This window comes from Tinamus guttatus, unplaced genomic scaffold (assembly GCF_059628265.1).
Source record: "Tinamus guttatus ecotype Peru unplaced genomic scaffold, ASM5962826v1 Tinamus_guttatus_pri_ptg000259l, whole genome shotgun sequence".
Taxonomy (NCBI): Eukaryota; Metazoa; Chordata; class Aves; order Tinamiformes; family Tinamidae; genus Tinamus; species Tinamus guttatus.
The window spans coordinates 783,266-795,000 of NW_028288793.1; the positions used below are offsets into that span (position 1 = coordinate 783,266).

General features: G+C 38.1%; 1 protein-coding gene across 1 annotated transcript in view; it reads right to left on the reverse strand.

The window, feature by feature from the left end:
- Window positions 1-406: 406 nt before the first annotated feature.
- The window catches only part of NUCKS1 (nuclear casein kinase and cyclin dependent kinase substrate 1), a 13,999-nt gene continuing 2,670 nt past the window's right edge, over window positions 407-11,735 (reverse strand). Inside the window, exons 2-8 of the mRNA XM_088526903.1 lie at window positions 7,288-7,337; window positions 6,202-6,307; window positions 3,811-3,866; window positions 3,387-3,536; window positions 2,541-2,693; window positions 1,650-1,796; window positions 407-991 (exon numbers count right to left, since the gene is read on the reverse strand). Coding sequence (XP_088383029.1) covers window positions 792-991; window positions 1,650-1,796; window positions 2,541-2,693; window positions 3,387-3,536; window positions 3,811-3,866; window positions 6,202-6,307; window positions 7,288-7,337 — 862 coding nt within the window. The 3' untranslated portion in view covers window positions 407-791. The remainder of the gene's footprint in view (window positions 992-1,649; window positions 1,797-2,540; window positions 2,694-3,386; window positions 3,537-3,810; window positions 3,867-6,201; window positions 6,308-7,287; window positions 7,338-11,735) is intronic.

Below are 11,735 nucleotides of genomic sequence, written 5' to 3' on the forward strand. Positions count from 1 at the left end.
CAATTTCTCTTCCCTACTCTGCCCATCTATAGCCAACCTTCAAAGAAATACAATAGAAATGATGGATACGAGCAGACTGTACAGCTGGAAGTGTATAGGATGAACTGTAATTTGCTTAAAATGGAATGGTAAGCTATCCAGCAAAGACAAAAAGATCTTCCATCCTAGTTGGACAGCCTTTTCTAAATAGTGGCCCACCTGCATGTTTTCTGCATGTTTTCCATGGAAAAAAATGTATGAGCTAAAGAAACACAGTTTTCCTATGTTTCTTTCTCCTCAATTCATATTAACTACGTTTTTCTGAGAATAAATTTGTATCAACAAAAATCTGTTAAAGCATAGGTTCATTTTTCTCCCCATATTCAGATAAGGAATAATAGTTTTAAAGAATTCTTACCAGCACTGGCAAATCTATTCTACTTAACGATTTGTAAATATGGTTTCCACGTATCAGTCTCAAACCTTATTGCTTCGCAACTGCAGTATCCCTTGAAAAAAATATATATTTAACCAGTTTGTTAATTTGTCTTAAATGGCTTTCAGATTTGGTGGGAGAGGGAGAACGGAATGGCCAACAGAGAACAGTGACTTCATAATATTACTGTATAAGGGTTTCCTCTTATTAAAAAAAGGATACACTGTATTAAACAGCTGAAAGTAAAGACAGCATTCAAAGCCCATGAGTCAAGCCACAGCCAAAACCGTGTTCTACCCCTAAGTATGTTTTCTTTTCCTTTTTTTTCTTTTTTTCTTTTTTTTTTTTTTTAAACAAAGATTTCCTCAACTGCTATCTAATCTTCACCAGAGGGTGCTTCATCTTCAGACCCCTCATCCCCTGACTTCTCTGGCGGAGGGCTGGCTGCTTTTTTCTTTTCTGGGGGACTTTCAGGCTCTTCATCCTCTTCTTTGGGGGATGGGGTCTTTTCTTTTGTTGCCTTGGAAGCTGTAGGGCGGCCTGCTTTGCCTTTGCCTTTCACTGGACTGGGAGTCACTGAAATAGAGAAGAAATAAACCAATAAAGGTTATGATTTGTTAAGACGACAAAAGCTACACAGCTTTACACAAGCAGGATTTGCACTTGAGTGGCAGTTCTCATTTTGCTTTGACCATACCACACACGTGGCACCCCCTGCACTCCCTATTATTGAAGTTTAACTGAATGAAAACCAATAATTCCAAGTCCTGACTAATTATTGGACATGATTTCATTAACCAGAGCTAGCCTCTCAAACCAATATAAACGATTTGATTATTATTTTAGATTTCCTGCAAGAAATGTACCAAAATTACCTTTGTTTCAAGTTTCTTCCCCTTGTCCCTACACTGAAAACATGCAATGAGACTGAGGGCCTGAAACAGAACTATGGGTTGTGCTGTTCAGATACGATGTGTAGAAAGCTAGGCTATAACGTTAGAGCAGAGAATTTGTGCAACCTCAACTTCTTCCCCCCTCCAAAGAGAGGCAATTCAATCTGTTCATTAGCTATCAATTAAAGACGTTTTACTATTTCCTAGGTCTGCTTTAAATCATTTCAAGCTACATGAGCTGGCCTTGAAATTATGCGACTGCCTACTGGCTCCCAAGATTTCCACCAAGTCTTATATAGCAGGAAAAGAAAATACTAGTTTCAAAAGTTTCATGGACGCACCTGTAGCCTTTAGCCTGGGCTTTGGCATTTTCTTTTCTTTCCTTTCTGGTTTGGACTTCTTGGACACCTTTTTATTTTTCTTTTTTGAACTGCCGTAGTCACTATCATCATCATCTTCCATGAGGAAGTCTTCATCACTTCCTGAATCTTCAGAAATGACAAGAAATTAAGTTTGTGAAGAAAAGTTTCTCATTCATTTGGAAACAAGCAGATGAAATATGGGTGAGATCTACTAGATAGACTGAGAAGACATAAAATTGGAACTATAACCTGGAAGCTTCTACATAGCTGCAGTAGAAAGGGATTCTGACATAGCAGAAGGATTCACATTCATAAAGTATTAGCATGAACAGGTAAATGTTGTGAGGTCCTCAAAAAAATGCTCCAACTCCATACCAAATATCTCATTTCAAAATGAAGAGAATCTCTTCACTTGGGGGGGGGAGTAATGCCTGCAGTAGTACAGTTACTCCTTTCTGAAATCATGTTTGCCCCCACTATTTCAGGAACTTACTGTGTTCATTAAGAGAACAAATCCAACCCTTTTGATGAAACAAACCGTTCTGCTCTGATCAGTCGGGTATAACGGATACTTTCATATGCTCTAAAAGTAATACCTCAGCATAGATGGGATGGCAAGATGCAGCAAGGAACATTAAGAACTTTATAAGCAGCCCTGAAAGAGGCCCTGCAAAGACATCTACCTGTGCTCCAAGCAAAAATCCTAGAGTGACAGTGTAAGCTTACTCTGTCGGACAGATAGGCTGGGATGAATTAGTTCTCAAGTGGGACAGCTTACACCTGCACTGTCATATTCAAGACAGTGACATCTGACCAGATCCATAATTAATTGTAACTTCTTGCATCTGCCATACAACCCCATTTACTTACTTTCCTGGAACTGTGCCTCGTCATCCTCCTGTTCTTCCTCCTCACTACCCACATCGTCCATAAGCATCTCTCGTTGTTTGGAAGCTGCTTTGGATGCTGCCTGTCGCTGCTGACGCACATTTTTGTGGTCTTCTTTCTCATCCTCACTGTCCTCTGCAACACAAAGTGACCATGTTACGACGGAGACACAGAACACAGATTACAAAATCACCTTGAGACAGAGAGCAGACAAAGCAAAGGCCAAGTCATACACAAGATATGTTTGTTGTATAACTGAGTTGTGAGGAGAACACAATCACATGCAGCCTAACAAGTCTGTTTCTGGAGTCACTCAACATGGGACCTGAGCAGTTATCTTCCATTGCAAAGACAGCCACACATTTTGAGTGCTACTACCCTGCCAGCCACCACCATCCATATTATTATCCATGGAATAGTACTAAAGCATTTCTGGTAAATACACACTTAGTTTTGGACATGTTAATGTGAGGTATCACAAAGCTTAGAGGGCACAGCTACAGCTTCACATGTAAAACACAGCAGTTCCTTACTCTGCAAATAAGTCACAGTTTGCAGTAGTGAAGAACCAAAGAACTGCCAAAGCTTGTAGCTATGGCCAATAATAGCATATTTCCCCCCTCTAACAGTTTAAGAGACTTGCTGAATTATGTACTACTTTGACCATCCTACTTGACAAAATCTGTGTGATGAGAAAAGTGCAGACATGGTGTGGAACTGCTGCAACACAATATAGGGACCCAATACACCAGGCAATACTCATACTTAATAAATACTGCACTTTACCATAACAGACTTTCTCAACCAATCAATATACTCATTCTTTACCCGCTGGCCTTTTCCTGGATTTGGAGGCTCTCTTATTCTTGTCTGGTTTAACTTTTTTTCCTTTTTTGCTTTTTTGAGAGCTCTCATAGTCACTGTCAGCTTTGCCATCATCTGCTCCTAAGTCATCATCTTCACTGCCAAAATCTTCATCTGGAAAGAAAAGGTGAGAAAGCAAAGTTTCTTGAACACCACAGTGACACATATGGATGAGATTAGCAACCTAAGTTTATAGCAGTATCATATTAGACAAAAAGCAGCCGATATCCCAAACCAGGGCTGGCAGTAAAAGCAGTAGAAAACAGCACCCAGGTTAGATAAGCACATTAAAATATGCGTGCTTTTCTAATGGTCATAATTTCTGCAACTGTCTTGCAAAGTCATCCACACTTTGAAGTTACACTAGCAGGGAACAGTGGTTAGTTACCTGCCGATTGTGAATCGTCTTTCTTTGTCTTCACATCTTTTTCTTCTGAGTCCTCACTGAAAAGGAGAGGAAGAGAAGGCATGCTTCTGTTTTAACCTTGATTCCAAACAATACTATATGAAATAAACATTGGTTTGAGTGAACGAACGATTTCTGGGCCATGTAAATATATCCTTTCAAGGAAGCACTGTTTCTGTTCTTACCCACATCCCTCTTGCTTTTCATTCCCACTGGCTGGAATTACCAAGCACAGAGGGCATTCCTTCCTTCCAGTATTTCAGAACCTGCACTCCAGCCAATGATTAAGTCAATGTCCGAGGTAGCAATGGTGAACACCCTGCTGAAGGCTGCTGATGCACAACGCGTTGCAGGAACGGCTGAGGTGCGCGTTTCACCACAGGTCAGACCAAAGCACCACTGCTCTCAAGTTTGGTGGTCAGAACTGACAAACAGCATTTCAAGAACTTTTAATAGGTTAAAAAGATTGCAGCACTAGAGTCCACCAAAACCACGGGGGGTTTTTTTCAGTCTTATCTTTGTTTTATCAACAACTATGGAGTTATTTGAATATATGACTGTTTCACATGCAAGCCCTGTGCAATGTTCACAAGGCCAACAAAAGTGCTCTTATATACTCAAAAATCTCCAAAGCTCAAGGTCAACCATTTAGAGGTTTCGGGAGCTACCTTCGCTCAATTTATTTATGCCAATGCCAGCTGTAAAATAACGCTTTTGTAATTCGGGTGTTGTCTGTGTTTCCAAGCTCTTCTCTGGCAGTTTGATCTCTCTGTAAGCACTGCAAGAGCAAAATGCTTAGAATGGCCTAAGCAAACTAATATAATAATGTGCTCAACACTAAATCTATCAAGTAATGGATGAAATGGATCTATTCAAAAGAATACAGATAGACATTTGAACTACTTGCATAACACCATCTTGGCATTAAATTCCTATTCATCATTTGTGTCAAAACAGTGCAAAGGAAATGAGGGGCAGCAGGAAGTAAGAGTTTCAGGAAAGAACTGGTAATCTTTCATTGGTGATATGTTGTGAAAAGCAAGATACCTTCAAACCACAAAAAACATATATTCACTATTCTGTAAGGCATTTCTCAGGATTGAGTCCATTCACACTGGTGTGATAGGTGATAGATGAGTAAGAACTCAGTGATCAAGATGAGCTACTTTTAAAAAAAAAAATCCTGTTTTGTCTAATTGCAAAACAAAATAAAAATAAAAAACAAAACTAACAAATCACCCCTACTACCACTGCCAGTGTATGGTCCCAAAAGAGCACACTGAATGAACATAGAAGACAAAATGCATCGAGCCACTAACTTACCTGGATAATTGCCCTGGTTGCTGTTTTTTTGCAGCTTTAACATATTCTTTCTTATTACAACTGTCTAACTCTGGAAAGCTTTCAATTCTGAAGCACAAGTGACAAATACTTCACCCCAATTTCCCTAGCTATTTGAATAAGAAAGAAGACCTCACCATCCAAGCTGGTTACGAAGGCTTTGTGCTCGAGAACTCTACATCTCAAACCACAGACTTTGAATTCCACTTACAACCATTCCTGAGAGGATCCTACCACCACATACAGGAAAATGTTTGTAGACATGCAACTGCTCCAAGGAATTCACCTATTATGCACAACAGAGCAAGTCATTTCTGCACTTGCAGAATCTTTGGACCCCTCATTCTCCCAGAAGTCATTTCTGCACTTGCAGAATCTTTGGACCCCTCATTCTCCCAGAAGAAAAGCATGAAGTGTCTCTATCAAGCAATCTAGAACAGAATTCCTCAGATTTTTTTTTCCCTTAAATTTATACACAAATTGGAGGCAAACTGACACCTGGAGGATGACTGACTGTGAAACAAAAAGCTCTTTAGAGACTTGACAAGTTAAATGCTTAGAACTGGTGACTGATTTCCCACTCCAAGCACCAAGCTTACTTTAAAAGAAAAAAAAAAAAGTCTCTATCTACCTCAAGATCATTACGGGCAGGACATATAGCACATGTTCTTACTCGAGTACACTTTCAAGTCCCACCTTTCAGAGATCAAATGACCACACTAGATACGATAGGAGATTACAAGATAAAGTTGCTAGCAATTTAAATGCTAACACCAAGGTTCATGGCGTTGCAACAAAGACCTTAGCACATTACAGACGTCTAACTCTTTCGATTACGCAAGCCTGGATACAAAATATAGGGCCTTGCTATGGTTACAGTTACTTCACATATTCTAGCATGCTATGAGAATACAGTAAGGCACCGTGTTAAAAAAAAAAAGTTGCAGTGCAAGTGGATGGTCTTTATGCCAATAATTTAACATTTAAAAAACATTGTTTTAAGTTTTTAAACAGATTATGCGTGTGTTTTACCTGTCCTCCTGAGAATTCTTCCCAGATCGCCTCTTATTTTTAGCCTCCCGAGGAGACGAACGGATTTTCTTGGATGGGGGACCTGAATCTCTTCCATAATCTTCATCTGGACAGGACAGTGCAAAAGGGTTTGGAATCAGACTCCTAGTTCCCAGCAAACTGACTACCAGCTCCACAGCAAACCGACTTCCTCAGCTATATCTTAAGGTGACCATTTCAGACATATGAAAAGGAAACCCTCTAAATATCATAAAGTTTCAAATAAAACTTTATAACATACAATCAAGTTGGACCCAGAAATACACAACAAGCTTCATAAGAGGAAACATTTTTATAGTCAGTCAGAAACACACTGAGTTATTGGCCAAACCTACTAAAACTAACTTCCATACATAGTTTTATGTGTTTAACACCAAAAACTTTATCTACTGCCCCATGATGGAAAAAGTAGATCACTATATAGTGATCAACAGTGTAATTCTTTATACAACTGTTACACAATACCTTACACAATGAATAAGGGGACTGCAGTTAAAAGAGTTTTGCATATTTGTTTCCATTAATTATCAGTGCAGCCTCATTTAGCAAACAGTAGCAGCATGTCTATTTTCTAAGAACACAAAACATATTCCATATGGCTTACAGAAATATTTAGTTAATTTATAGAGAATATAAAAGTATTTTTTTTAAGATCCAATTCACAGAAATGCCTGGCATTATGGGATTAACTACAGTCCACTAAAATAAATTGAAAACATATTTTACTGAAGAAAAAAAAAAAAAGTGGCATTAAGGAGATTTTGCCATAGAACACAGCATAGACCAAGGAAGAAGTTGCTGCCAAGAGCCTAAAGGCACTACAACAATACAAGCATTAAATAATAAGATTTCTATCACTATTGTTTGTTTAATATAAAACATCTGGGAACCATTACATTTTCAAATGTTTATTAACAGTTCAGAGACTGTGAAGAAACGCCTTAGAGTTTAGGTTAAAGATATGACGAGAAGCAAAGCAATTAATATGCAAAACAACAACTGCTGTATTTTCAAGAACATTATATTGCTAAGAACAAAGTGATTTACCAGCATCATCCGATTCCTGAAACTGTGAGTAATCGACCACCTTCCTGTTCCTGTTAAAAAGGGGGAAAATCAGCAATTCATAATCTCAGAGATGCAAAACTTCCTTTAGCTAATAAGAAAGTGTGATATACTCATTTCCAGTGCAGGACTCCCAGTTTAGAATTAAAAAAAAAGTCATACCACCCCAGACATGCCCCAAAAACCTCTCACAAAGAAGTCACCTGTACATTCAAAGGCAGCAATGTGTACACAGTATTTTCCTAGAATCGTTATAATAGCCTAGATTATATTCCCAGGATGTGTAGGTGCTTTGTGGTGAGCACTACTCTTTTAGGGCTCACAACTGCAATCAGGAAGAAGCATCTCAATTTGTGCCATGCAACACTTTCACTATTAAATCCACAAAAAATGTATACCTTTCTTACATTTTCAACTACAATTACTGAAATCAGTATCCTAAAAATAAAGATTTTATTTAAAGATGCTAAAAATACTCAAGTAATTAAGGTGTGATTTCCCCGCCACACCCTCCACCTTTTTATACAGGCTCAATCTCGAATGCCAGACCTCATCCTGGCCCCCTCCAACTCAAAGCTGGGTAAGGTAAAAGAGGATTCCTCGTATAAACGAGGAGATGAGTTTAATATGCTCAAAAACACCCAAACTTCACTTTCAAATAATCTCTAGTGATTTGAAAAATGATACTCTTGAATTAAAATCTAAACATTCAACTTTTTGTAGCAATTGTTGAAATTGTTGGGTTTGATTTAAACTAATTAAATCATAATTTGGGAAAAATGTACTAGGATGTTTTCAAATATTGCCTCAAATTTACAAAACAATTTCCTAATTACTTTTTGGGTGCAGAAAGGACAGAGTAACTGCTTGTTACAGCTCAATACAGTCACGCTTATTCTCATACCTCCTTCTCCTCCACACCCTGTGTCCCCTCCCTCTAAAACATGAGAGGTTCTCAGCACCTGCCTCCCGTGTGTTGTGGGGCGCTTTGTCAGTTAATTACTTTGATTCTTCAAGGAGATTTAAGAGAGATTTATGATGATTAGCTGCATTATTTGACACAACAATGGGAAAAGCTATGTATTTTATACACTATCTATTTGGAGAGCAAATGAGCATGGACCCACACTTTCCTTACTTCATCAGCACCTTTTCTGCTCTCTAAGCAAGCTGAAAGTAGCAGAGGGAACTAAGTATCTTCAATAACGTAAACAGAATGGCCAATTTTAGTCAGTTAAATTAGTAGCTGTTATTTAAATCAATGCCTCACTTGCCAACAAAAGCAGATATGCTTCTCAAAGTGACTGAAGCCTAAAAAATAGAAATAGGTTTTTTGCTACTTGTTTCAGGACCTGTCCTAATTACTTTATTGATAAGGCATATATAACGGCCCTGTAATGCAGCCACTTGAGGGAACCAAGACAGCTACACAATTGAACTACCCCTGAGATCCAACACGTAACATCCCAGAGTCAGATCCCAAACTGCCAACACACAACAGGAGAGGAGGAGAAGCAGAAAGACACCAAGAAAGGCAGAAAGTCAAGACCTAACCCCCCCACTTTGTTTTAAAACCCTATGAGCCACAGTCAGGAATGAACAGAGCACTGCCCGCTTGCAGTCTGAATACTGTAAAACGGCAAATTAGGAATATAACTACTGGCAAGACATCTCAGGGGGTACCATGCAGGCTAGCCCTCAAACTCAAACCCTGTTCCAACAGGCAGGTTTCCTGAAAACTGTTTTCTGCCATGTCTTACCTGTGAAAATACTAAGTTTAATCTGGTGAGCAAATGAACAAATGAAATAGCAAAGATGTTTATTTTAGTTCATGCATCTTTTTTTCTAAAATATAATCAGAAAAAAGAATATTCTGTTCTAGCAATTCCGTAGATCAATGTTTTCAGTCATCATTCATCTAACAAGCAGAATTGCAATACTGATGCTTTGTAATAAATTGGTCTCACTGACCTTCGTTTTGCTTATTTCAGTTAGAGACCCATATTAGATCAAGAGGTACTGAAAAGGTAATAATTAGATAAAACATTAACAAAAGGACACTACAGATATCCTTCCACTATCTTAAGCAGTGTACCCTGTAAGTTTTCAGCTGGAACGTAAACCCTGACATATTCCCATTACCTTATCTACAAAAGCACCAATTTTAGTATCTTAAGAAAACAAACAAACAGAACACACTATGCCAGAAAACAACCAGAAAGAAGGCTTTTTAGTCCAAAGAAAAAGAATCAGAAGGATTGAGTATCTACACTGGTAACAGTGAAGATAGGAACTTGATGAAATGGTCTTCCCACTAAAGCTAGCTAAGCCCACAGGGCAGACGTGAAATCAGCTGCTCCAGCAGCCCCCATTCTCATCATGCACCCCACTTATTTCCTTTAGAACTGTCAACATGACTGACATGCAATGCTTGAAAACTTGAAGTCATTAAGCTTGCAAAGAGAAACAACATCTTTTATTAGAGCGCCATGACAAAGACTGCACAGTAAACTCACTGACCTTCAGATATTTTCTGGGGGGGAGGGAAGGGTCATTAAAAAAAAAAAAGAGTGTAACAGACAGCTGGAATGGCTATTGTTCAATATGATTTAAAACCTACTGTTCAATTTCAAGACAATGTACTTGCTAATTCAACTCAACATTTAAAGTGAGAAGGAACTTGGGTAGGAAAGGGTTAAAGAGGAACCCTAAAAGCATAAGATTTTAGTATTGGCTGCCAGTCCAGAATTTCTGGAATAACAGTCAGTCATCTGATAATTCATTCACACGTTACATTGGAAGCACTTATTTAGGACAGCAATACTCAAATAATTCAGTAAGAATTCAGAACTCTACTGTAACTCTCATAACTAAAATTTGATGCCTAACAATAGTATTAAAAATGATGAAAAGCAATATTAACATTAGCAGTACACCGTAATGCCTACACAACTGATTAAGAATTGCATAATAATACCCCGTCTTCAGCTAATAACTGATTACATCACGTAGTGAAGAGGAATGCTTTGGCCAAATGATTATCAGCAGAAACATGAGCCTATCCTCTTGTCCAATCTGGGAAGTAAAATGAATGAGAGATTAAATAATTACTGACTTTTGTTGTTGTTTTAATACAGCATTTAACTAATATAACCATCTAAGTTAAGTATTTATGGAAAAAAAAAGGTACTGGCTTTTCTTCATTTAAAGGCTTATAGAGGCCTGGCAAAGGCAAAGCGGTCAGTTTCACTTTCTGGTGCTCATTCCCCTTGGGAACAGCATTACACTTCAAGGACAACTTGTTACCAATAATTAGTGCCATTTAAAGCATCACTGAGGTGCCTCTTTATACACAGATACACAAACGCACTGAAAATACCTATAGGAATTATTTCTTAAATGCGCAAATGTGCAGTGCTAGATTTAGGCCTTAAATAAACAGATATTAACTTAAAATAATGCATCAGAAGTTGAAACATTTAAGCCTAGTGACAGTTATTTACCTAAAATACGTCACTATGGTGTTAGTCCATTTAAAAATTGGCACAACTGTACTCAGACAAGACTCACCGACTAGAGGTTCCCAATTACAGAGGTCATTGTTTGGGTCTGGACTTGGTGTAACTCCAAACGTCTGTAAGACTAGGCACTGCTCATGGTATCTGCAGAATTTTTAGGGATACACATGACTTGAAACTCCATCAAACAATTAAATGATTTATGCAGCAACAGTTTAAGCAGCCTTGTGCCCATCCTCCACTTGAATGTAACTACAAATGAGAATATGTTAAAGATACAATATAGAAATGTTCTGATGCTGAAGGGCAAGGAAAAAGTATCAAGTTCATAGTAATTTGATTTTTACCGTACCTTTACCTCAGCCTTTGCATCTCTTTAAAGCTTTTCAGATCAAGGATCTTTTTACTTATCTGTAAAGCCTCTAGCACATCTCCGGACATAACCAAACACTCCTACCTAAGCTAAATGCCAGTCCCCCAGGAAGTGCTACTTTCCTGCTACCTCATGAAGCATTTCCAAGATCACAACAATGTTTATATTTACATTGCCCAGGTAGAATACCAGCAACAAAACACCTTACATTAAATAAATTTATCTATTTTTCCCTGCAACTATAATTTATAAAGACCACCTTTCCATTGAAGTGCCAATAAAAGACTCAGATTTGAGAACTACTACTAAGAAAATAAAGCTACAAAGCCTTGAAACGCTGACATGAGTCTATTCATTAATGATTTTAATCTAAAAAAACACAAAAACAAACAAGCTGCAATTTAAATACTTGTCTACATTGTTTCTTTTTGCAATACCCATAGTAGAGGAGTACCAGCAAGTGAAAGTGACCAGTGAGTAAAAGGCAGAAATGAATTGCTTCAAATTTTAAGTCAAAATTCTTAGCTAAAAGACATTAC